This window comes from Nesoenas mayeri (genome assembly GCF_963082525.1).
Source record: "Nesoenas mayeri genome assembly, chromosome: 2".
Lineage (NCBI taxonomy): Eukaryota > Metazoa > Chordata > Aves > Columbiformes > Columbidae > Nesoenas > Nesoenas mayeri.
This window is the reverse complement of record NC_137543.1, coordinates 54,453,430-54,480,181: the sequence shown is the minus strand read 5'-3', so window position 1 is coordinate 54,480,181 and position 26,752 is coordinate 54,453,430. Positions and strand designations below refer to the sequence as shown.

At 38.0% G+C, this 26,752-nt stretch overlaps 1 protein-coding gene across 1 annotated transcript in view; it reads right to left on the bottom strand.

Moving 5' to 3' along the window:
• The window catches only part of PTPRM (protein tyrosine phosphatase receptor type M), a gene marked incomplete at both ends in the record, with an annotated part of 469,357 nt that overhangs the window by 149,022 nt on the left and 293,583 nt on the right, over nt 1-26,752 (bottom strand). Inside the window, 2 exons of the mRNA XM_080338550.1 lie at nt 4,779-4,911; nt 23,739-23,813. Coding sequence (XP_080194676.1) covers nt 4,779-4,911; nt 23,739-23,813 — 208 coding nt within the window. The remainder of the gene's footprint in view (nt 1-4,778; nt 4,912-23,738; nt 23,814-26,752) is intronic.

Here is a 26,752-nt window from a genome sequence, read left to right as displayed (position 1 = left end):
TGGCCAAATTTCTTCTGTACATGGCTCTTCAGTCACTTCCTCCAGGAGAAGTTATTTTATGTCAATAAACTCTTTCTATGTATAATGATAATAAAACATTTTTATATCCTTCAGGACTGAGGAGATAAATCAATATCATAAATATCACTTGTAGAATAAAGCCCCACTATAAAATTCATCAAAACCAATGCAGCTGGCCGCAGGAGGACTGTCCCACTAGAAGGAAAAGCTTCTGGAACTGAGTTAATTACCATAGTGATTTCTTTCATCATCTCTCTTTTGTAGCTGGTGTAGAGGGAAAAACAAGGTTCAGAGGTAGCACTGGGAGAAGATTGGATTCTTCCTTCAGCCCTATTATCTCAAATTTCTATCCTAACTGCTTGAAATTGTTGGCAAAGGTGTATAACTGAACAACCTGATTTGCTATCAGGGAATGGGACCGATGCACTCCCAGCCCAGCTCCACCGAGTGCAAAAACTTTCCTTATCCGCTGCCAAGAACCAGGGTCTCTGAGTTAAACAGATGCCACAATTACATACATATGAAACTACTGGAAGGCTCAGGCATAGACAGGCAGCTAAAAACAGAAATTAAAGACAGGCAGAAGATATTAACTTTTCTGTAGAGAAATGCAATGATGAGAAAAACTCTATTCTACGACTGAAGTAGAAGCCAGTGTAATTAAATTTTAATAACTGCTTCCTCCCTGTACTCCCACTGCAGCAGCAAGATGGTAGCCTAGAAAGAAACTGTTGCCCCAAAGACATACATACTTCTAAGCAAAACTTGGATCAATACATCTAATTTCTAAACTTCAGCATATTTTTTAAACTTAGCTGAAACAGACAATAAAAGAAAAAAGGAAAAGAGAAAATAATAAAGCAGTAAGGTTCTGATTTTTCCAGGTCTTGATTTAATTGCTATTACTCTTCCAAAGATTGTGGGAACAATTATCTCATTTTTACTGACCCACCAAAAGATGAACTTACTTGCTGCCTTTCTTATATTTATTTATTCAGTTAGTTAGTTATTTTTCTTTTTTAGAAAGTCCTATGCAGGTATATAAAAGACTGACAGAGATCAAGGGCCTTGCCTGAGATTTAATATTCAGGATCAGACTAAAAATCCACTTTACTGTGGAGCAATATTGTGGACATACATGTATTGGTTTCCACTGACTTGGTGTTAACTCTTACATGAGAGATTCAGAGCACAGCTGAGGACAGGAAAGCCTACTGGCATTATTCTGACTTGACAGGGAGGAATTATCTCATTGCTATGAACATATTGGTATTAGGAATAGCTTCCAGGTTCCTAGTCTACATTACATTATATCTTTATGCAGGAATGTGGTTGAATGGATGAAGATAGAACAGAACATATAAAGAAGTCTGAACAATGATGTGCTCTAACAGTTTTCCCCTGACTCAGGTGACAAGCCTACAAATCTGGTTTACTATAGTCAAAGACTGAGTGTCCACACAGAAAATGGTTTAATGTCCATGATGTTCCTACTCTCACTAATGACTCCAGACCATACACTAAACAGTTAGGCCACCTAACCTCTCTGTAACCCAGTTAATAATATAAATACTTCAGAAGATCGATGTATAGTGAATTTAATAACGATGCCTAATGACTCTTGATATTTGCAGAAATTCTCCACCTACTGCTTTGACAGTGACCATATCCAAAGCATGTCTGTGCTGCCCTGAAAACTCTGCTTTGAATGCAGGTCTCGTCTATTTGGCTACTGAATTGAAAGTCAAAGAGGGTGATCTGTGAAAATCTGTGGTGTCTGGCACTGAACATGCAAAGAATGGTTGCTGGATGAAATGAGGTGGGTGTTAAAAGGAATATGTTGGACCAAGTCATGGTTACCACGTACAGTAAAACCCCTTCCCAAATCCCTTGACAATGGAAAGAAATGGTTTGAAATTCAGTTAATTAACCATTGTGAAGCCCTAGAGAGAGGAAATTTAATCTACTGGTCACATCTAGAGATCAAGTCTACACGGACCCATTTCCATAAAAGAATGATGAACAGACGGTATATGCCTTGGGATATGTCTTGGAGTAGTGGAATGTGAATGGGATATTGCTGTAACCAACTCCAAGCAAGACAAGTTTCAGAGCACATAAACTCAGTGTAGTGAAACCGAGCATTGTAACCCAAAGAGCCTGCACATAATAGTACAGAGAGGAAAGTGGTTCTCAGGGAAAATGTGCCACTGAATTAAAAGGTGCTATTTTATTTTTCAATCAGCTCTTTACTTTGGTAAAACTCCCGATAAAGTAAATTAAATCAAATTATCGATTGCAGTAGTCAAACGTCACACTACCTTGATAAGACTGTTTCACAAAGTAGCACCAAAAGTGTCATAAAACTGCAAAAACACTACAGTTATACTAAGCCTGCAGAATGATTTATACATTTTCTTCAAATGCATAATGTATACACAGTAACTGAACCAAGGTGAAACCATAGGGGCTCTCAGAAGCATAGTGAATTAATGCACCAATAACAATCTATTGAATAATCGGTTCATCTTTTGTTTAAGTCATGAGTGTAATTGTATTCAAGACCTTCCATGCTACAGCATCGGCTTTAGAGGTCTGGGACACAATACAACTATCTCCTGAAACTCTCATTAAAGCCTAGTCACATCCTGTTACACAGATGAACCATTCTTACTTTTTAATATTCACTTAACTCATTTCACAGTTTGTTTTGTTCAAGGCTGCAGCATCATTCTGGGATATGTTTAAGTTGTTGGTATCATTCTTTCTGTATCACACAATGAAATTGTATGTATTTGGTAACAGAGTTCCTGGACTTGTACTTTCAACAGTTTAATCTCTGTTACAAGCAGATTTATTCCAAACCCCAAAGAAGCTCACATAATGCACTTTTCTTCTAATAACAGAATTACTATGAATAATAATTGCTGTGCTGTGGTAGACAGAAGGAATCAAGTACCCTTCTCCATTAACATCCATACACTTAGGATTCGAGCTTTCCTGCCTCTAACAATTAGATTATCAATGAGCTTTTCCCTTGAGAATGAAGCAAGAGCTGGAGCTGGTATAGCATCCATTTAGCCAAAGACCCTGACACTTTATTTACTTTGGAACTATTCGGATCATTTTGCAATGCTTTCCTTTCAAGATTAAGAAGAACTTGTCTCCCTCAGGTGAATATATTCTACCTTTGGTGCAAACACTTAATGAGAAGCTCAGAACTGGATGAGAGAGGGTTATGAATGCTGGTCAGGAATTGTGTGAAGGATTGGCCAGACAATGCGAGAAGCTTTCCTCCCTGCATGCCAAGTGTTGTGTCTGGCCCTAGGGAGAAGTTTGGGAGTTCAACTGTTAAAATTGAAGGCATGAATGATGCAAGAAATCAGAAGTGGGAAGAAAAAAAATACTGCAAAGTCAGAACGGTATTTAGCTCTGCTATGCTGTACTTTACTGTGATTTGGTTACAGGGTCTATTTCATTGTCCCAGCCAGACTTACCCTGGGGCTTAAGTCTCAGTCTCTTCTGTATGGCAGCTTTTGATGGCTCTACCTACCTCTCATCATGACCTCGCTCTCAGCTCACCTTTCTCTGCATGGAGCCCTTCTAACTCATGGCCCTGTTTCTGTCTTCAAGGAGAGTGAAAAGCAGCTACTTGTGCTGCCTGCCCTGAGGCACTGCCAGGCAGCTGCCTCCTGAGCTCTGCACCTCTACCATTCAAATTCTGGAAGAATTTCAGGCAGCTCAGGGGTTTGGACTATCTCAGACCCGGCAAACTAGTTAACATACAATTAAATCACATACTGTCGGGATGAGCCAAGATTGCTCGCAAAGGAAGAAAATGGGACGGTACAGGGTGAATGGCAAGGAGGTGAGGGGTAGTTAAGAAGACTATGGCAAACGTGGAAGGAGAATTCATGACAGCCCCCATACCCAGCTCTCACACATTCTCAACCCCACCTCTACAGCTGCAAATCTCGCATTGCTCAGGATACAACCTAAAAACTTAATTCTATTTGCTAATGAATTTCTCCCAATCTAGACTTAGTTTCTATCATCGCATGATTTTTTTACTACCCATGCTACCTCCCTAACTATGAGGTATTTTTCCCTTTATTATTTTTCCTTTCAGAATGTTGAGAAAGGCAACCGGGTTTAACAGCCTTGCACTTCTGATGTAGCAGTTTTCAAATGATATTCAGAGCAAAACAATCTCAATGTGTGTGTATGTTGAACCAGCATTTGGAAATATTCAGCACCACTGCAACATTTTCATCTCTTTCCAGGGAATGAAGTTTATGCAGAACAATATAGAGCCACCTCTTAGCACAAATTACCTCAGCTCTAGTTCCTGTTTGACTGAGGATTTATTCTAAATTCAAGAGTGAAATGACATCTAACTTTCAGCTGATCCGTTGAATAGAGTGGAGACTCATACTTTCAGGATCGAGATACTGTTCTATTATTAGAGTCCATCATGCAGTACTAATGCATAAAGTGCTAGAATCATTAACCTCGAGATGTTTTTCTTCTATAACAAAGCCATGAAATTCACAGAAAATGCTGTGGGATGAAACAGATATTGTGTCTTTATAAAATCTCAACAAAAGCTTTGGGGGTGGGAGGGAGCAGTACTTCCCAAACCCTGAGGTAAAGGGCATGAAGGTGGTTGGATACTTTTGCCAATATTAAACTGAGAACTGCTGTAGGAGATGCTGTGATATGAATATGTACATAGAAAACAGCTACTAATTGCTCACCTTTTCTTCATTACCAGCACGACCCCCAGAAATATAATGACGAACAGCAAGATGCCTGCAATAACTCCAGCAATTTTAACAGTGTGGTCAGTCTGCTTCTCAGGCTCTGGGTCCGGTTTTCGAGTGGCAGCCCCTATTGAATCAGTAAAAGGAAAAGAGGAGAAAGAAAAAGAATCAGGATGTTATACTTTTTATATTTATATATTTAACCTACCAATGTCATAACTCTTATTCAGGGCCATCAGATATCAATTATTGATATTTTAAGAAAAAAATCCTTTCACTTGCATTGGCAGGACAATAATTCTTCATATTGTTCCATGACATTTCGCTAGACCACAATACAGGTGGGACACCACAGCTAGTCCTGACCCTTCTATAAGAGCCCCTTCACAGATTCACAAATTTCTATATTTTTATTATCTCTGCTGGCTCCCTTTTCTTTCCTCCATTTAGAAACTTGCTAACAACACAATAACTATCCTAAGCCTTTATCCAAATTTGATTTGCTGGAACATTTTCCTCAATTATTTTTCATAAATGAAGCTGTAATTCCATAACATATTAGCTTAAACACCTGGAAAAGTGAGATAAGCTCATTTACCATGCATTTTACCCGCAATTGTTTTTTACACAATAGACTTCTTTTTTTTTTTTCCTTTGGAAATCTAAATCTAGGTCACATCTGGTAGGCAAAAAGACTCCTTCTAAGCAATTTATTCACAAAGTGGGAAGCAGCTGATGATCACACCACTGGCACCCACATTTAATATCTGTTTAAATGAGATAACCAGTGCCTTACAGCAGCTACTGTCTTAGCTCTTCCAGCTTCTCCATTTAAAAAAAATAACATCGTTTGTACTGTTTACTGTATAATGTGATGGAACGTCAAATCCATGTCTGATGAAATATCCATTTCCTCTACTAAATGAGTTCAGGATGAAAAATGTTAAGGAAGCAACAGTCAATTCACTAAACTGATTTTAGTTTTTTTATAGACTTTCATTTTTTTTTTAATCAAAACGAGACAGCATTCATCATTTGAGGCATCGTGCCATGAAGTGGACACAGGGATTTATGGATCACTTTCCTGCTACAGCTTTTTTGGGAAGGGAGAAGGAAGAGTGAAACCTAAAGTGAAGTGTAATATTTTAAGACCACATTCTTATATCACTGTCTGGGTTTCACAGAGGATTTTGAAAGTACCGATTTTACATGTGTTTTCACTTTCTTGTTTTGGAAAGAAAGCAAATTGGTGATCAACTTACATGCAGAGATATTTTCCAAAAAGTACAATGAAAACATTTCTAATGTTTCTTCTCAGTTGTAACCAGGTTATTCTAAGATGGTGAGTACTTCTGAGCACCCATAGTTGCACTTTTGGCTGACCTCCTCAAAACTCCTTACCACTAGGAATGCCGGGAAAACCTGGCAATTTGTATTGCTGCTAGTAAAGATGCTAAATCAAAATATATTAGAGCTAAGTGCCAAAGTCAGGTTGTTTGGAAAATTCTGGCCATGGCACTTTGTGTGAGTGCTAATTCAGAGAAGATGATCCGCTGCATATCTCCGTACCCAGTCCCACCAGAATATTAGGTTGATAGCAATATACTGCAATTCCAATTACTAGAATTCTTACACTGTATCACTAAAGGTAACAGAAATCTGGCTCTGTGTTTTCTTCAATGCGGATGCATGAAAGCTTGTTAAGAACAGTTCTGTTTTCCTTGTGTGATATATAAATCAATTTGTTAAACTCTACATTGCTGTAATTTGCACGGCACTCAACCATGTAGCAGATATTTAGAACACATCTAGAGTATCTTTGTGCAAAAGGCAGCTGTTATTTGAACTTGGCAAACACGAAGCAGTGACTCAAGTATGACGCAACTGGTAAGACATGATAAGGACTAAACAGTCCTCTTTTCACTCTAAAACCCAATAAAGGAAGAATGCAAAGTCAACAACGAGCAGTAGCTTTTCGGACTTAATTTCTAAGACTGGTTCCTTCCCAAGTCTATTCTTCATTATTTCCTTCAGGCTACCTCACCCTACTGGAATACTCATCGGTAATGCCTTCGTAAAATAAAATTCTGCCTTACGGTTTCATTCCTTCTGCCAAGGCTTCCACTGCTAGATTTGGGATCATGAATGCTAGCGTTGCTACATTTTCACATAGAACTCCCAACTATCCAACATGTTTTATCTTAGTGTTGTTTCTCTTCGACAGCACATGGTCCCCACTCCAGTGGAATGAGCCAGACTTACACAATGCAGGGGAGAGAATATCAAAATTGTATTCAGAGCATACATGCTTTCTGCATATCACAAAGCACAACCTTCATGAAATGCCTTCCATGCCACAAAGAATTATCCTCTTGGGAATCATGGACAAGCTGGGGAATTCACCACTATTGCAAATTCTCCAAAGAAAGCCTAAATGAGAAGATACACAGTCTAACATCAGGACACAGAAACTCCCACACTGTGTCATCTGTTGAATATCGAACTGAGGGAACATCTCAAACTGTTTAAGAAAAGCAGATGTAATGCCACCCAAGTTAAAAATAGAATAAAGCTTCCCATCATGATGGACTCAGCCTGATTCATACCAGAGGTGGTCTTAAACTGGAAACCTGATGTTTGACATGCCTTTTAAAAACTCCTACAATTAGTTATTATAAAAACCCAAATATTGGCATTATTTCAATTCTCTTTTAGTTCCATTCAGCAACTCATTCATTCCCTGACAGAATGTTGCTCCTTTCTTGGTGTCAGTGGGTTCCAAAATCCACTTGGGTAAAAGAATCAAATTTGCCATCTTTCACCTTTCTTGAGCATCCCTTGAGTCTTTCAGTATAAGGAATTCTGGATCAACTGTCTTCATTTTACTTAATAGTGTTTATTCCTTTAACATACCTTAGTTTTTCTACAACGGGATTTTTAAAAATTTTTGTGCTCTACCACATTCTTTATCCCTCTGAGCATTATATTTGATTTTCTTTTGACATCAGACGGATGCTGAACAGCTCACTGGCACATTGTTTACAGTAAAACCTGTGTCCCTTTGTTCAGAGCAGTGTTCAATTTTGAACCTTCTATTAGTTAAAAGCAATTCAAATTTACCTCTGCTGAACTCGACATAGAATCTATCAAGGCTGAGCTGGAACTACTTCTTTATTCAGTTTGCTTTTGTCCTGCTGAAATTCTTCACAGCCTTGTGTGAATTCTGCTAACCCACACCAACTATCATCATATTCAAGAGCTGCTCTTCCATATGTGTAATAGACATCACCTCATAATTACCTCTTAACTGACTTCTGACCTATAGCCACACAGGCAATTCCACTGGCACCATGGAAAGAAAGGTGAACTGTTAGTAAGGGGATGGAGGCAGCTAGGGGCAGTAGTTCTGAAGTGCATTTTGCCACTTGATAAGCTGTGATGTCAATGCATGCTTTTAGTTTTGTTTTCATGTTTTCAAGAGACAACTGGAAAATTACTATTGCAAGTCTAAATAAATGATGCTGTGGCTTCTCTTTCTCTCTTCTGTACTGAGACATACCAGAAAAGCTGAGTGAAATGTAATCCTTCTTTACAGAAACAGTATTAACTATACATGATTGTATCATGATATTGCAGTTCTGGTATTTGATTCTATTTATTATTGTTATTTCAACCAGTTTCTCTGACACAGACATTTTTTATTTCCTTGATCACCCTAGCGCCTTTAAAAATACATAGCTACAAGACTAGTGGGGTTTTCTATCTCCAGTAAAACATCTGTTTTTAATGACAAATCGCATACTGTTGTCAATAGCTGTGCTAAGCCCACTGCATTTTCCTCACAACAGTGGACCTTACAATTTATTGGGATTTTTTTTTTTGTTCATTTTACTTCAAGCTTTTGGTTCTCCCTTGCACACAGAAGCCTGACTTTAAAGCTTGCACAATAACCTCACTTCTATTTTCTTACTAGGGCTGTCTGGGCTAGTGGAGTGAGAAGAATTAAGGCCAAATTGACACATACACTGTGGTCACCTTTAGAAGGGCAATAGGTCAGTAAAGGGCAGTGAGTGCAGAACAGCTCAAGGGAGCTGCTTAGAAAATAAAAGGACAAGGAAATGTTTCCTGCTAGGTTAAAAAGCATTAAGGTGCTGACTTTGGAAAAGTCTTTACTTGACAAGAACAAACTAGAGTGCTTCCTGCCATAAGTGAAAAACAAGAGATGCACTTATATATAAACCCCAAGGTGCCACAAAACCCAGCAAAGTATTTCCACAGGCTTCCTGCACTGAATAAAGTGGAAGACAGTAACATTGTTTGGTTCCATACCCTTAGTTATTTACTTTTCTAATTAATCTCAGTGATTCCAATCTCCCTTTCATTTATTATATTTATTGCCCACTCTTTGTGGTATTCCCTACCCTAGCATTTAAAATGTGAAATATTTTATTCTTCTTCACTTAGAAAAAAGGGTATTCAGCTGGCCTGATTTGTGACTTTCCCTCATGCATCCCATTTTGCTCAGGACTTCACAAGACTCAGAGATAATATTTTTAAGTATTATCCATGAAACACCTAAAGATTTTATTTCACTTATTTTTGACTCTCGGACCTATTCCATTAACTCTTTCGTAATACTAAAATCTCCTTTTCTGAAGTTTAGTGGTCTTAGCTGCTCTTCAGATTGAGAACTTAATTATATTCTAGTCACTGGTATTTTGTTCCTGCCACACTATGAATTCTTGAATTACTTCATGCACTGAAATTCCTATTTCTGTACCATGGGATAGAAGATCGCGTAAAAAAATTCCTCTCTGAAGAATTTCTGGTTCTCATCACAGATATACAGGTTTGGCATTAGTATTATAGAAATAATCTGTGCTTTTCAGAAAACAGTTCTGCCACTTCCTTGGGTGGAAAATTTCCATTCCTTCTCACTCAGAAGGCACAAGCTCCAAAACTTTATAAACAATAATCTCCTGTAGGTAGCTTATGGATAGAAGAGTTTGAGCAGAAATGTTCCTCATTAAAATGGAAGCTAAGACTTTTCACTGAATGAACCAGCCAAGCGAAAGATAATTCTTTCAACTTACATGCGATGGACTTCCACCAAACTGAACAAAACCTCTCTCTCCTTCTCTTTGTAAATAAACGAAGTTTGGATTCGCTTTTCAATGTTTATTAGTCCCTTACAAAAAAATGTAGTTAGAAATGACTGACCATTGTATAGAACAGAACAACCAATAAAATAACCCTGCATCAGCAGTGTAGGAGCTGCTAGTTATACTTTCAAAGGAAGAAAAAATATTAAATCTGTTAGTACTAAAATCTAGCTATAGGTTGTTTTGTCTAAAGTGATCTTTTAAAAATCCAGACTTTTCTTCTCCTATTTGAGTTAAGAAATAAGCCCTTTCTTTAATTAGCTAGACTGGTTTCATTTTATTTCTCCCAGCCAAGGCTGACCATAGTTGCTGCCTTTTTTACTTTCACTCTGCAGCTTTAAGCTCTCAAAAGGTACTTGATTGATAAGTCACTTGCAAGCCTTTCCAACTCTATTTCACTCACAGCTGTTCCTATGACTGATGTAATGGCTGACTTTACAAGGTTCTAAAGTTAGTCCAGTCAAATTTGAGACTAACTTGTTGTGTTACTAACTAGCACATGATTTTTTAATGCAGGCAGTGCAATTTGACTATGCCATCTCGGCACCTACTTTTAAGTTATTTCACAGAGTGAGTCAGGAAAATGAAACATTATACCCTTATGTGGCAAGTTGCACTGGGATTAGGTGGCAGAAATCATGCAAAATGGCACAAGGCAAAAGGGAGGCAGAGAGATGTGATGCTTCCTTGGAACACCCATCACAAGAGTCCTGTTGTCCCTGCCACAAAGTAAGAAGACTGAAAAGATCAGAGCACTTGGCTTTAAAGACTCTGCCCATGCTCTCCAAGGACATCACACATTACAAAGGCTGCTATAATTATCACTCTCTATTATTGGTATGATATTGAGATCTAGAAGCTCTAAATCTGACTGGGAGCCCAACTGTGCTAAGCACACAGCTAAGCAATCTGTGCCACTAAAAGCATACTATAGAGTTGAGCCAGGCTGTAATAGGCAGGTGTAGCAATCGCAGGTGGGAGAAGGAGGCAAACACCCCTAAGAAAATGCATTTATAATACTCAAATAAATGAATACTTCTACCATTCCTGTTCTTTCAGCTAGCTGGCATCACTCAGTATTTCCAGTTAGTAACACAGCAGAAACAGACCTTCAAGAGTTATTTCAGGGACAGAGTAATGTTTTTATGTATGATGTTGGTTAGGGTGTTAAAAAGAAGGAAGTAACATAATGGTTCATAAACATGAAGGTAGGAAAAGCAGAGGTGCCAAAAGTAAAGGGATGGAATAAAATGCAGTATGACAAAATAAGAAAGTACACAAACATGTCTGTGCTACTGGTATGAAAAGAGGTGTTCCGCAGAGGTAAGTCCTTATAAATGTCAAATCATCAACAGCAATTCCAATCCTGTAAAAAACAACTGAACGGGGCAACAGTATAAAATGTTCTGTTTTGCCCAGAAGTTTCCTCACTATTTCTATCTATCACCATCTCTCCTAAGACTGCAGAGAACTGTACACTCATTTTTAAGTCTGTAGGAGCATTACTGGTGCTATGGAAAGACAAGCCAGTCTAACATGCTTTTTATTTGAGTTTCAAGTTTGTTCCAGATGCCAGGATTTGTGACTGCCTTGGAGAAGACCCAAAACTTACAGAGATTTGTAGATGAAATGAATTACCAGCCTGGCTAGTCTGTTTCTACTGTAAGCGACTGGCATTCAGTCCTCATCTTCTAGCCAGCATGTACTCTGATAACAAAGTCTTTGTTTTATTACTCCTGGTAGAAATCCAGCTAAGGGAGAAAGTTCTCCCTCCCCTTCCTCGTTGTTAGCTTTCAAACCAGTGTTCCTAGTTCTCCTTCAAAACTGCACTGCTTTTTTTGTCCATATGGTAGAAGTTACGAGGTGTTGTTGGGGAGGGTATAATTTGTGACAGAAGGTAGTTTTGATCAGTAGTTTTTTCTTTCTGTCTCTACTCCATACCTTGAATATGTTAGTTTTATAAAAGTCTTCGAATAAGGTCTGTTTTACTTCTCTTTTTACAGTATTTTTCCCTTTCTGTTCCTGGCTTCTTTTGGAAATGCTCACGTATAAACTGTTTTTTCCACAGGGCAGGGATTATATTTTCTTTATGTTTTGCTGAGCACAGGAGCCACTTAAGTGCTGAAATCGATGTATCCTGATTTTCCCTCCCATGATGTGTTAGCGCTCACTAAATCTATATTTTGAATGTCTGTGAAAGGGGGCAAATAGCACTTATATTTTTGCAGCAGACTATCTTCTCTGTAATTTATGATCATCAGTACCATACACACTGCTGTGTACAGATCTTCCTTTCCTAAAAAGGATTTCTGTACTTCTACAAGACAACCATGCTGATTTGGTATGTTGTTTATCTGGTGTTTTTTAAATGCAGGAGAAAACAGCCTTGTTAAAAGATCTATGCTAAGAAGGGACTATCAAAATAAGGCTCCACTGTGCAACAATAATTATGAATTATTAATTTTGTTTGTGTTACTCTTTACGAAGATGTAAATATGAGCGACAAAGAACTACATGAAAAGAAATGCAAAGAACTACTTCACTGATGAATATGACTCATTTAACTGACTATCAAATGAAATATATCTCTCACTGGTGGATGAATCATGTTGGTGCATGTGAGTAAAAAGACTTTTTTTTTCTTAAACATCTGTGTTTCTGGTTGTCACGAATAATAAAATTCTTTACAAAACATGCCTAAACCAAATAAAAGTTCCCAGTTTTACATGTATCTTTTGGTCTCATCACATTGTATTTTTTAATGGGGTTTTAATCCAGGCTCCTTGACTGGATTTTTCTGGAGACTGTGTTTTTTAGAAAGGGACTTACAGAAAACAAGCAAGCCAGCCTTGATAAACAGCTCATTTGCTCCTTTTGCAACAAATCTACCAACCATTCTGCAAGCTTTTTTTTTTCTTCCCTTTTCTCTTAATCAAGGAAATTTAAATAATTAAAATTCATAAAAAGTTTCCTCTCCAGCAGGCACCCAAGCAGCTGGAAGCCCTCACTCCTACTAGAAGAAAGAAAGAAAAAGTCCTCACATTATAATGGCACTGAGGTCATCAAGGGATGTCTAAAGCATACTCAACAGCTACACCTCCATCAGAAATTAACAAGAAGTCTAGAATATACAGACATGGTGTATCTCCTTCTTGGAAATATATCATTTTTGAAGGAAAAAGTATAGTCTCTGGAACTTTTAGCTTTCAAATGGCCCCAACAAAGGGAAAGATTATGGCAGCATACTTGAAAGACAGACTCAACCACTGAAATAAAAATCCTCCTGACTACTACGGGAAGAAGAAACTGCACTTCACCAACCTGCTTGCTGACCAAACAAACACATCGAAGGTCAATATAACTCCATGAGATGCAAATTTCTGATCAAGAAGGTCGACTGAGGGGCAATGAGAACATACTTCCATAAAAATTAGCTGTATACATGTACGTCTCAAACGGAGTAAGGGTGAGGAGGTGTGAGAAAGAGGCACTATCAAGGGCTGGAACTGCAGGTGTCTCAGTATATTGAGACGTAGGGCTGGTTACCAGGTGATGCTGTGGGAATGAGGTCCCACTTGCAGCCACTGGAGGTGCAACAGTGTCTTACAAATCTGACTTCTGGGAACAAGAAGCCCTACAAGTACAATGTACAACAAGGGGAGCTTTTAGCCCTGAAACATTTGGTTTTATGGTTCTCAACATAATCTCAAACCAACCGTACTCAGGGTAGAAGAGTGACTCAGACAAGCTCTAAGGAAATGAAAGCAGTCAGTCCAGACTGAACCTGTCCATGCATTATGCATTCTCTAAGCAAGTCAGCACCACTTTCTAGCCACTCCTATAAAAGTGAATAATTTATCATCACCCTTGCCAAGGACATTTGAATTTTATTTGTTGTGGAAGGAGACCTCTGGTTGACTCTCATGCTTCCAACACCAGATCTCCTCCTCAAGCTACACTGAGAAGTATCAAGAACTATCAGACACCCCTGAAAGTTTATTTCAGCTATAATATCTTCTACAAACAAAAAAGATGTGGGTTGGAAGCCTGAAAAGGATTCTCCCCTCTTTAGAGAAGGTAAAATGTGGTTTTGCTTGTACTCTTGGCCTCCACCAGGCAGCGAATATGTGAAGTCAGATCAGAGTGATGTTTCCGGAGCTGATGTACTGAGAGTGAAACTCGGCTATAGAACTAGATATTCTTGGTATGGACAAACACAGCTGTTTTATTTTCTACTCCGGAATGCAAGGAATCACATTCAGCATGAGGTGCTGTCTTCTGATCTTGCTGTTGCTGAAGACTTAATTACAGGAACACTAATGAATAGTTCTGAATTGAATGTCAGTGAAGACCTTGTTATTTTGCCATTAGGTGTAGGGAGAGGACACGAGGACAATGTAATACAGGAACCCCAGTGGTACATCTGCACATCCATGCATTTTTGGCCTATGCTGCCACTGGCTCATAGACAAGGCTGACATTCTTGGTGATTTCTGCTACCAGCCTCCTCAGCCTACCTCCCCATTGTGTCTCTTTAGAAGGGTTCTTCAAAAATACTTCATAACCAGTCACACTCTCAGAATTTACTTATCATTATTGACCATTTACCTATTTTCTTGGAGGAAAGTGTTATATAACTCATTCTACTCAAAGATAAATGGAATTAGACATGCAATGATGCAAGTGGAAAGGTAAAAATCTATTTGTGATAAATTTATAAAAAGCAGGGAAAAATAGGTAAACCACTTTTTTTTTTAAAACATTCCCAGAGTCAACTCTGTCTTGGGGTCTGGAAATTGGCTAGAGGAACTAGAAAGGAGCATCAGCACAAGAAAGGAAAAATAATTCCACAGAATTCTAAATCTGTCTTTGTGCCAATAAAGTGTACCAATTCTTTTGTTCACATTCAGAAGCATTTACAGTACTGCAATAAAAAGTCCCTCCAAACTGAAGCAATGTTAGATGAACCAAGATTCTATTGCAGGGACAAGAAAAGACTAGGCCTTCTCTGAATGGTTATAATTGATTTACTTTTCATTTTTTGTACATTTCCTGTAGGATTTAGGGGTTATAGAAAAATTTTCATTTGTCCTATTTGATTAATAATTCCTTTAACAGCCCTTTTTTTCATCAGTTCTTTTCATATCACTTTTAATTACTGACACATTTACACATGACCAGAAGCTGGCTAATTCAATGACAACATACTGAAATGTGCTTCAAAAAGATTTCATGAATACTTTCTTTGCTACTGACCAATGACAATTTACCATTTTTCCTCTATTTCCCTGTTTCTGATCTGAACTCAAAAGATGAAACAGAACTTGAAACTACTGCACTTTCCCTCTTGTCAGCTTGAAACCATGTAACACAGTAACTTCCACCCACTTTTACGCAAACTATGACTGAACTTTCACTTACATGGGAGTTTTCTATTTTCACAAAAACTTGTAAGTGGTCAGCAATAACAGAAAATCAGATGAAAAGAAGGGAATGAAAGCTCAAAGTTTCAAAAAAATAAAGCCTCAAGTAGCATCAGGAGAGGTTTAGATTGGATATTAGGAAAAACTTCTTCACGGAAAGGGTTGTCAGGCATTGGAACAGGCTGCCCAGGGAAGTGGTAGAGTCACCATCCCTGCAGGGGTTTAAAAGGCGTTTAGACAAGGTTCTTAGGGACATGGTTTAGTACCAGAGTTAGGTTAGGTTATGGTTGGACTCCATGATCCTGAGGGTCTCTTACAACTGAAATGATTCTATGATTCTAAAATGCACACATATACTCAAATGCCCTTTCCAGAGCTCCAAAATCAGTGGCTCTTGCAGTCAAAGTCCCATTCCTGCAGAAAAGGACATTTTAAATATAATGCCTGGAGAAGCAGGTGTTAAAATGCCATCAATAAGTACACTCATGGCTTGCATAGCGTTGAGTTATTATTCCAAGCAGACAAATGCAGCTTAGATATGTATTAAATATTCAGTTATTTCAAGGGATCTGAACTGAGTGAATTTCTGAAACATCGTTTTGCCCAAGGTAGTATGTTCTGTGTCTTTTCATTAAAGTTGACAATACTACTCTTCTCTTTGCTGTACTACTCTATTTAACTAGAACACATTTTAACGTTCACCTAGATATTAACACAGAGGTGATCCATGCAATATTGTATTACACATTTGTTAAACTCTCCAGATTTGCAGTGCCTAAAAAGTACAGGTTATTTTACCCACAACTGGAACCACATTTTCTTTCAAATTAAAATTCTAATTGCTTAGCATTTTATGAACACAGTCAATAACTACAGATGGGAAATATTGAAATTCACAGGGTTTTTTTGTTACTAATTATGTCTCTGGGTTTCTCTCTCTTCCCTTGTCTCTCCTTAATTTTTAGTTGTTGTACATGCAAAATATGTTCTGCTTTGAATGTAAAAATCAGAGGCATATTTTCTTTTATACAGAAATGCAATAACACACTACATGACATACAACGATGCTCCAAAAATTACCTACTGGTATTTTTGCTTTGTTTTGTATTTTCTGCTTCTCTGTAGATTGCCAGTGTTGAAATATTTTGGATTAGATGTGATACTGACTGGTATAACACAGATGGCAGAGATTCCTTAAAGTTTGCTAGGAATTTATCCTGGTCATTTTATTCATATTGTTATTTTCACAACTGGGTTTTATGTTTCCACGCTCTGTAATGAGACTAAGGAAAGTGCCCTCCCCCCAAGTCCAATCTCAAGCAGCTTCACCTCATAGATATCCTCATATTAAGATTATACATTGCTCAAAAAACAGATAATTTTTCTAGCTAGGATGAACCAAACAGATTCATCTTCAGTGGCTTACGTTGAATTTTGTGTCACTCTCTTCAAGAAAGAGATATTTGACACTGACACTTGGAATAATATTTTTCTCTCAGCTACAGACTGGAACACTCAAAATTCCAAATCAGTTGTGTACTTGAAGCATGTAACACAGCTCCTACAATGACTAATAACTCTGTAACATCCAAATTTTTAACTCCTCTGAATAAAAGACAAACACTTTCTACAGTGTGAAACTTACCTAATTAGGCTACTTGTCTTTCCTAAATGGTAGGGAATGATTGATAATTTCTTCTAGGTCACGAGATCTTTCTCTAGCTGTTTCTGTTCCAGCTCTGTAACACCACTGGCTCTGGTGATACAGTGCCAGGGCAGCTGATGAACCCATACCTCCTTGGCCAAGCATAAGCACCAATGGCCAGAGCAGAACTGCTGATATGACTGTTTGTAATTCATCCTCCCTACTCTCCTATTTCATAGAATCATAGAATAGTTTGGGTTGGAAGGGATCTTTAAAGGTCACTTAGTTCAACCTCCCTGCAATAAGCAGGGACATCTTCAACTAGATCAGGTTGCTCAGAGCCCCATCCAGCCTGGCCTAGAATGTCTCCAGGGATGGCACATCTACCACCTGTCTGGGCAACCTGGGCCAGTGTTTCACCATCCTCACTGTAAAAAACGTCTTCCTCATGTCTAGCCTGAATCTCCCCTCCTTTATTTTAAAACCATTACCCTTGTCCTGTCACAACAGGTCCTGCTAAAAAGTCTGTCCCGTCTTTTTTATAAGCTCTCTTTATGTACTGAAAGGCCACAATAAGATCTTCCTGAGGCCTGCTCTTCTCCAGGCTGAACAACTCCAACTCTCTCAGCCTGTCCTCACAGCAGAGCTGTTCTAGCCCTCTGATCATTTTTGTAGCCTCCTCTGGCCCCTCTCCAATAGGTCCATGTCTTTCCTGTGCTGAGGGCTCCAGAGCTGGATGCAGTACTCCAGGTGGGGTCTTACCAGATCAGAGCAGAGGGCAGAATCACCTCCCTCAACCTGCAGGGAACGCTCTTTTTGATGCAGCTCAAGATACAATTTGTTTTCTGGGCTGCAAGCACACGTTGCCGGCTCATGTCCAATCTCTCATTCACCAGTGTCCCCAAGTCCTTCTCCACAGGGCTGCTCTCAATGCCTTCCTCCCCAGCCTGTATTGATACCGGGGGTTGACCTGACCCTAGTGCACGACCTTGCACTTGGCCTTGTTGAACCTTATGAAGTTCACAAAGGCCCACTTCTTGAGCTTGTTGAGGTCCCTCTGGATGGCATCCTATCCCTCAGGAGTGTCAACCGCACCATTCAGTCTGGGGTCATCCACAAACTTCCCACTGTCTACGTCACTGATGAAGATATTAAACAATACTGGTCCCAACAAGAACCCCTGAGGGACAGACTTGTCACTAATCTCCATATGGAGCCACTGATCACTACCCTCTGGATGCAACCATCCAGCCAATTCCTCATTTTATTTATGCAAGAGAACTGCAAAGGTCCCATCATCCTTGAGGGACTCAACATGTCCCTCAGAAGAGAAGCTGAATGGCAGGACATCCTGACTCCTTGATCAGAGCCTCTGGCTTTTCTGTAATGACTTGAACACATTCAAAACTAAGGCTGCTAATTAATTTTCAGAAAAGTTTGTAGGAATTCTTGTTAATGTAATAATGAACTGGATTGCTTGCTGTTATTAACAGAATCACATTGGTAACTGACTTCTAATCAGCTCAGGTTCTCTATTGTCTACAGCTGGAAAGGGCTTTTATTTATATTATGGGTTATTTCAGCATTTGTGAATTGTTATCAGCATTCCTTTTAGGCCCTCTTTGTCTAATTGTTTAACTTCAACACTTCTTCAGGTGCTCTGTGGAAAATGTACTTATGTTTAAAATCCTACATGCTTTGGTTGCACTGTCTTAAAAACAGAAAACCTGACATTTAACTCTGTAATATATGAGGGAAAAAAAAAGGAGAAAAGGAAACAGTAGATCCTATGGCACTCCTGTATCCTCTTAACATTTTCTTATAACTATACTGTTTTATAGAGGAAACTGTCACTGCAAAAATGACAAATGTAACACATAAAAGAACAAAAATGGGCAATAAATCACAGCTGACACTCCAGCCCATTGAAATGCATTCAGCCGGTGCTGCCAGAAAGTAGGAAGATATCATCCTGCTTTGCATTCTGTCCAGCTGAGCAAGAGAATCAGACTCCTTGAACAACTGGTACAACAAACACTGGGGCCATCATGTAAAAACAGACTTAGAATTTTACTTTGGAGAGTGAGATCCATTCTCATTCTGCTTTGCATGTCACTTGGCCTTGCAATGGCATTGGCTTGCAATGGCCTTGCAATGGCTTTGAAATTACACCACGTAGGTGCTTCGTTTCCCCTGGATAACTATACACAAGTCCTGCTGATGTAAGTGCTGTTCAGAAGTATCAATAGAATAAACTCCTAAAATGGTGTATTCAAGTTCCAGACAGACATATCTGCAAGAAGCTTTGTTATAACAGACAGTACCATAGTCTCCAAGTCATGGGTCTCACATTACCCAGAATAGCACTCCAAGTCCCAACATGTCAGTATACATCTAAATCAATGCTATGTGGTTCAAGATGTAGAAAAATGAATGCGAATGTCTGTCCAGCCCATGTTGCTCATCTCAAATGCATTACATTGTAAAGGAGAAACTAGACACTGATAAAGAAACTATCTCAATTCTTTTCAACAAACTAGATCAACAGGAAAACAGTCCTCAAAATCATGATGTTGGGTTTTGTGTTAATAAACAAATTGTGTTTTCAGTAATGCAATATAAATCTGGAGTAAATCCCTTGACATACAAAAAATTCAAAGAAGTCATGATCTAATCAATCAATTATTTCTGTTGATTTTTTTCACTTTTACAGTGGAATGGTTTAGAACAGAATCTGACCCAGACTACAGCAATAAATCTTGCTATGTGTTGAATACACATCTTAAGAAATCTGTTTACTTTATTATGCTGCTAACTTCATAAGGGAGGAGAAGCCAACTGGGATTATTTTATGACTGCTTTTAACATGGTTATAAAATATGCTGCTCATCTAGACCTTATGGTATGCAAGGTAAAAATCATTTAAGCTTTAAGACTGCCACTAACTTTAAAAAAAAAAAAAATCTTCCCAATTCTTCAGTATTGGTTATTCCACAAAACTTCTGACAAATCTTGTTGTAGCTGATGTGTACCAAGAATTTAATCTATGAAGAGTGTACAACATAGAACTCTCCCTTCCAGCATGTGTAATTAACAATGGGTAGTAAAAATGGCATTCTATGGCAATCAGTCTTAATAATATCCAGTAAAGTAGTAGCTGCTTCAGTAAATCACAAATGGAAATACTTTAATTTAAATACAAGTAGCTCAGATGTATTTCAACAATTAAGAAAATGCCTGAAAGAATGAGCACCCTCATCGTAATTCCAAGCATGCCATTTTATCAAAATGCAGACAGAACAAAACAGATGAGGGCCAAGTGAATACCAAATATGGCAAATTTAAACCTATAACATGAATTGTCTCTTACAAAATATTGAAGAAAACTGCAAATGCTTTCAGGATTTCTCGAAAAAATTGATTTGTTTTTCAACTTTAAAGTCAAGATCATACAGTTACTTATCTACGTGGTATGGTTTTTGTTAACCTACATTATTTCAGCCATACTGTTAAATCATATCTGTTTATGAAAACATGAAGACAGTATCATGAGGACTATTATGCTTCATGTATACGAAGTCTTTCCTCCTGGCTGACACATATCACGTAGATATTCTCCTTGTCTGTTGGAGGACAGGGTCAATTAAGTGGATTTTAAGTTAGTTACTTTTTGTAAGGTTAATGTTGAAAGCTCAACACTTTGCCCCAAATTTGAATTCCTTAAATATTAAGTTATTGAATCAGTGATAATAGTGTATTCGCTAGTACTGGTTTGCCTATTTTGGCTTGTAAGAATCAAAATCATACAGTTGCCTTTACAGCATTGCTGTATATATGTATATGTATACAGGATAACTTCAGGACAACTAAGTTGTAGGTAGCACAACTGCAAGGAAAAGTTCCCTTTGCTACAGGCTGCAAAAGAGTACTGAAGCAAGGAGAAGGTGTCAAGACATTTAAGACAGGTAATCCTATAGATGGAAGTCATCTTACTTTTATATGAAAAGGAAGGCGAAAGGAAGGACAAAGAGGAACTAATACTGCATTGTTTATAAACTGCACCAGTAATGACCAGGATGAGTTGATGGTGAGGGTGGAGGAAATGAGCACAAGCAGAGTTGGCTTGAAAGCTGAGCTGTATTATCATGATCATTCAAAAGAGGAAGACCTTTCAAAATTATTAACAATATTCAGGAATGCAGCCAAGATTTTAGATTTTCATTTTGCAAGAAGCATCAACTTCCCACTTGAAAAAAAAAATAATAAAATCCCAACCCTGACTTCCTCACTGCTGGTTATTTATCTCCTCAAATGCTAAAAGACAAAAGTAATTTCTTGATCTTAAATTAAACCACTTTGGTGCTGAGCAAAGAAGTGAGGGAAAAGCATCGAACACCAAATGGTCTGTAACTTTGTCAAACAGTTACAGCTGTATAGTCCTATGATTTCCACATAAAGAACTCCCTATACATGTAGTTCCTTTCTGCAGTCTAGGAATCTGAAAGGAAAAGTGTGGGAAGAATGTGCAGCATTCCCTGCTTCCTCATGTCCAGTCCAGCTCCTGCAAATGTCCTTTAAGAAAATCTTTGGGTTCCTCATGGATATTGCTGACATCATCATTGCTGTACTGTCCTGAAGTCAAAAAGTCTGCCTAAGGGACCGCTACATGGCACATCTCTGTAGAAAAACATGAATTCCTGTTGCTGTCATGGGACCAATCACATGGGCTGGGTGAGGTTTTTTTCCCTCTCTATTGCAATTGTGGCAGCTGAGAAGGATGAAAATGTTTCTTTCTGTTTGATCACACTGTCTTCAAGCATGAGAAGGGGTTGCAGAAATGATGAGGGGATTTTGGAAGCTTTTTAATACATTTCATAGATAGCCATTCTGTTTGCAGGTATCATTTAATACTTTCACTTCTTACACTGTAAAAAAATCAGTTTCTGGTAGAATATATATATATATATATACACACACACACACACACACACACATATATATATATATATTTTTTTTTTTTAAAAAAAAAAAAAAAAAGAAAATACAATCAGAGATCTGCCAGAGAACCACAGAGTGCCAATGCCATAAGCCACCAGTGACAAAGTAACCAAATAAACACTTGGCTGGATGTTCTAGGCGAGCTATATCTCTGTTCTCTCATCGTTAACTACTATACCCATGTCCCTCTTGTGGAACAGACATCTCTGTATTGTTTGCTGTAGCTACCCAGTTTTGCACTAAAAAAAACCATAACAAAATAGGAGAAGACAAACATTTAGTTCTCCGTAGGGAAAAATATACAAGCTTATTTGAATCCTGCGATGAACAAAACTTGTTGATGTTCATGGATATGGAAGACATCTTCTTTGCCTCTTCAAAGTGCTATTTGTATTCTCAGATAAAAAATAATTGAGCTATAAAAATGTATGTGGAAAGAGTATTTGACAAGTAGTGCTAACAAGACCAAACTAGTACTTCCTGGAGTCATCTAAACATATTATTATGGTTAGTTCATATATTATTACGTAATATAAATATACATGCAGCAATTTTGTCTTGACTGACACGGCCACTTGGGCATTATGGATCACTCAGCTTTGTTATTACAGCATATATCTCAGAATTAAAAGCTATAGCAGACCTGTCACTAATCTTTTTATCTTAAGCTGAATCATTTAACTGTCTCTTATAGACTACAGCAATATTCAGATGCTAAGCATCTGAATTCCTCCTTGTCCTTAGACAACCCAGTAGCAAAATCTACATGCTTCCAAGCAACTATGCCAGTATTCTTGTAAAGGCAATGATTTTATTGTATGTTAAATGCTGACAGACTAGGTCTACCTTCTTCTGTTACATATTCCATCAAACTCACCTTAGATTCTAGAGATCTTAATGCTCTTTGCTTCTGTTTGAAAATAAACAGGTTTCCAAATATCTTAAAAGCTTTATGAATGTGTTTATCTTCTGACAAAATGAATAATTTCCCCAAGTTCATAAAGATTTTTTGGTACATTCTGAACCGGTGCTCAAGACACACACAGCCGAATAATTGTCTCACTTGCCTACTGAATTTACTTTGACAATTAGATTTTAAAACCTTGCAGTCTTGTTCCTTCTCATATGTCACATGCTAGGTTATTTTGTTCTAATCTCAGAACTCATGTATGGCATAATTAAAAAGGAATCAATTTTGTTTCTCCATTTTATTTTTTTTTTCATATTGAAAAGTTGCCAGGAAATATGATCTCACCAACATGCTACGGTTTAAAAAAAAAAAAATCTGTTAATACAAGATCTTTGTCCTAACTTCCACATGCAATTCTTGAGCCTAAATTATTTAGAAATTTTAGTGTCTTGATCTAATAACACAGAAAAAAATAAACAGGTATACAGATATATATCTGCATTCAAACTCTAATTTAATTTGCAGATGGAGCAAGACTGGATCTCTTTACAACATCAGGCTTGAAGGAACATTCCACAGATCACACACACAATGGGCACATGCAGCGGAGTTGTATGTACAGGGATGTGTGTCGAAGATTTGGTGCCAAGCACACAATTTAACTTAATGGAGCTGAAGAAAAATTTATAAACAAAAAGAAACTTTTAACATAGAGAACTGTTTATGAGCACAGAATGAAGAAACTGTCAGGGAAAAGGAGCCAAAGAAAATGAGACAAAATGGGCATGATGACTTGTCTGTACTTGAACATCTGACCTGTTAGTTGGTCGTCGCCTGCAGCAGGGGCGATGCGAATGTATGGTGTTGTAAGCTGAGTCACGATTATCGCAGCTAAGGCAAAGGAAGATTTCCAGGTCAGCATGCATGAGGGAAAAAAAAGCCAGACTGAAGCTAGGCCAGCGAGAAGAATCTTGGTCAACAGTTTACTGTCTGAACTTCTTACAAATAAAACCCCCAAAACTCCCAAAAGTTCCTTTTCATCTTCAGTTGCCGGTTTGGTTATTCTGCAAATTTATAAGCTTTCATATGTGACCTTCATTAAGGAAAAGGACTCAAAGCACATTATTTACATTGAATGCATTTGAGGAAACTGAAGACTCTGGCTTTGCCAGTCACAGCACTGGGCTTTCTAAGTGAAAGTTAACTGCTTATTCAGAGTAGTATTAACTTCTCCAGGTAACTTGAACTAATTTCACTTTTTGTTTTCCTATTTCATAATAGTACATTTCCCCCATAACTATTTTTTATCTTTTGGCATACAGAGAATGACCACTGAGAGATGTCACGCTTTTAGTTAGATATCTATGTAACTGTTTGAGGTTTGAGTTTCAAACTCACGTTTTGCCACTAAGACAAGAAAAAGCTGAAAAAATCTTAATTGTTTGTGTATTCAGACTTTTCTGTTGGAGCTATAACAATCGCTGACTGGTATAGATAACGATTACCGTGGCTCAAACTAATAAAAGCTCATATTTCTTCGTTTGCCAGCAGTTCTATGGTTGCCTCTAAATGGTTAAGCACACTATGATACATATATATTAAGGATTATAAAAAAAATTAAAAGGTCAAATCCAACATGATGCAGCTGGAGAATGATGCAAAGAAAAAATATTGGAAAATTAAGGACAAAATTATATGAAAGATCACTCATTTACATAGAACAGCCTGGGTGCTATTAGAAATGTGGCAACGAGTGAGGAAAATAGATCATCTACCATCTGCAGACAATTAAACTCAAAACTGCTGCTGCATAATATTTTGAAATATCCCTCTGCAACACTGAAACGCAGTGTTGATAGTAGCTGCTAGAGTACTGTTGCTATTGGATTTAAAATATTATAATATCCTTTTCTCTCTCATAATTAATGAAAGCCTTCCAATATTGCAAAATTAGAACAATAACACCTCCCTCTTGAGAACTGGAATCCTAGGAGATAACCAAGATGTTTCTATGCAGACAGTGTTGTAAGTCATTTCAGGAAATATAGTCTTAATATAAATCACAAAACAACACAAAATTGATAGCAATAAAGTTAGAGGAGTTTTGGAATGTTTTCAACTTCGTCTGCTGAGATTTTACAGTCATTTAGCTTGAAGAAGGAGTAGGTATATGAAAGCCATATTTCAAGCAAAATATGACAACCTATATTACCACTGGTACAAAAATCTCTTCCTGATTTTTGTTTGTTTGTTTGTTTAATTATCTTGTCAAAAATAATGGGAGTGGAAACCCAGCAGCCTCCACATTTGTGTATCCACCAAATAGTCACAGAGGTCCTAGAAGCCCTTCTGTATAGAAAACTAAGCTCAGAACAGTCTGCATCACAAGAATAACACAATGTCTGATCATTCTCCTGGGAAAGTCAGTAGCAAAGGATCCTTTTGACTTCAGCATAAGCAGAAGGAGAACTTTCAGCTCTACTAAACCCCAAATTCTGATCCTAAATTACAGTTATAGTCATTGCAATCAGGATTTTTATATGATCTCTAAAAGAACACATTTAACAGAGGTTTCATTTGCCAAAATGTAATAGTCATAAAACATGAACTCTCTTCAAAATGTTACAAATTGTGGTTCTTCAAAATGTACTTGACGGAATGAGAAAGTATTATCCAGCTACAGACCCTACACATGCATTTGACCAACTAGAGTTAGGCTGTACTTTTCTAAAGTTAGGCTGTACTTTTCTAACAAGGAGCCTGTCAATATGGCAACAGGCTATCCAGTGCACTTTGGCTCTGATCCAGCAACAGAGTGCAGTGTGTGCCAGTTGAGTACATGCTTAACAGTAAGCACATGCATTATTCCTCTTGACATCAACTGTGAGTGAAAAGTGAAGTACCTACTCAAGGGTTCTGCTGTATCTGGGCAAGAAAGCTACGTATCTTTATAATTAGTCATTTATTTTCAGAAAAAAAAAACAAACAACAAAAGCATACAGTGGGCCATGGAACGAATGCTGCAAAACTCTGTGATAAAACAGAATCTCAATGACCTTAAGGTCTCAATCTTTTAGATTATCTGGAGTTGGGATAATTTAGGAAACACAGCTAGCAAATGCTATAGCTGTGCTCATGTTAGGTTCTGTACCCCCGTATTGGTCCTGAGGGCAGACTTCAAACAGGATAACCACACGCCCTCAGTACAGACAACGAGGTGGCTTGGCCAAGCTCAGCTGGCTTTGTGGAGCAGCTTGGAGGTTGCCTTGGGTGACCTGGATCCCAGGAAGGGCTGCCAATGCACTTTGTGCAATCCTCAAATTCCATGGGAATGGCAATGCGGAAGTTTCCTGCAGTTAGGGAATCAAGAAACAAGCAGACAGTTGGCTGCACTACCACGTTTGTTTTACAGGGTATACTTTATGGCACAGGCCTTTACCCATTAAAATACTTACGTGTCTATAGTTACAAAGTAGTCAGTGAGATTATTCTTTGTGCTCAAAATCAGGTACACAACTGACTTCATCAGGGACTAAAAGTATACGGTTTCCCACAAATATATTAAATGCTAGAGCGGACCTACTAACTCTAATGACCTACACAAGACTACTCATAATTTCAGGATCAGACCTTAATTTAAAAGAAGATTGTACCAGTTCTGTAATGAAGGGCCTAAAGCACTTCCTTTGAGCTTTCAAAGCCACTAAATTTGAACTTTGAGAGGTAACAGAAGCCCAGAATACAAACATTTCAGAAATGATACCAGTATACAAAAAGTAGATGCTGTACTGGAGAGAGTTCATAACCTTATTTGTACAAAGCACTGTAAT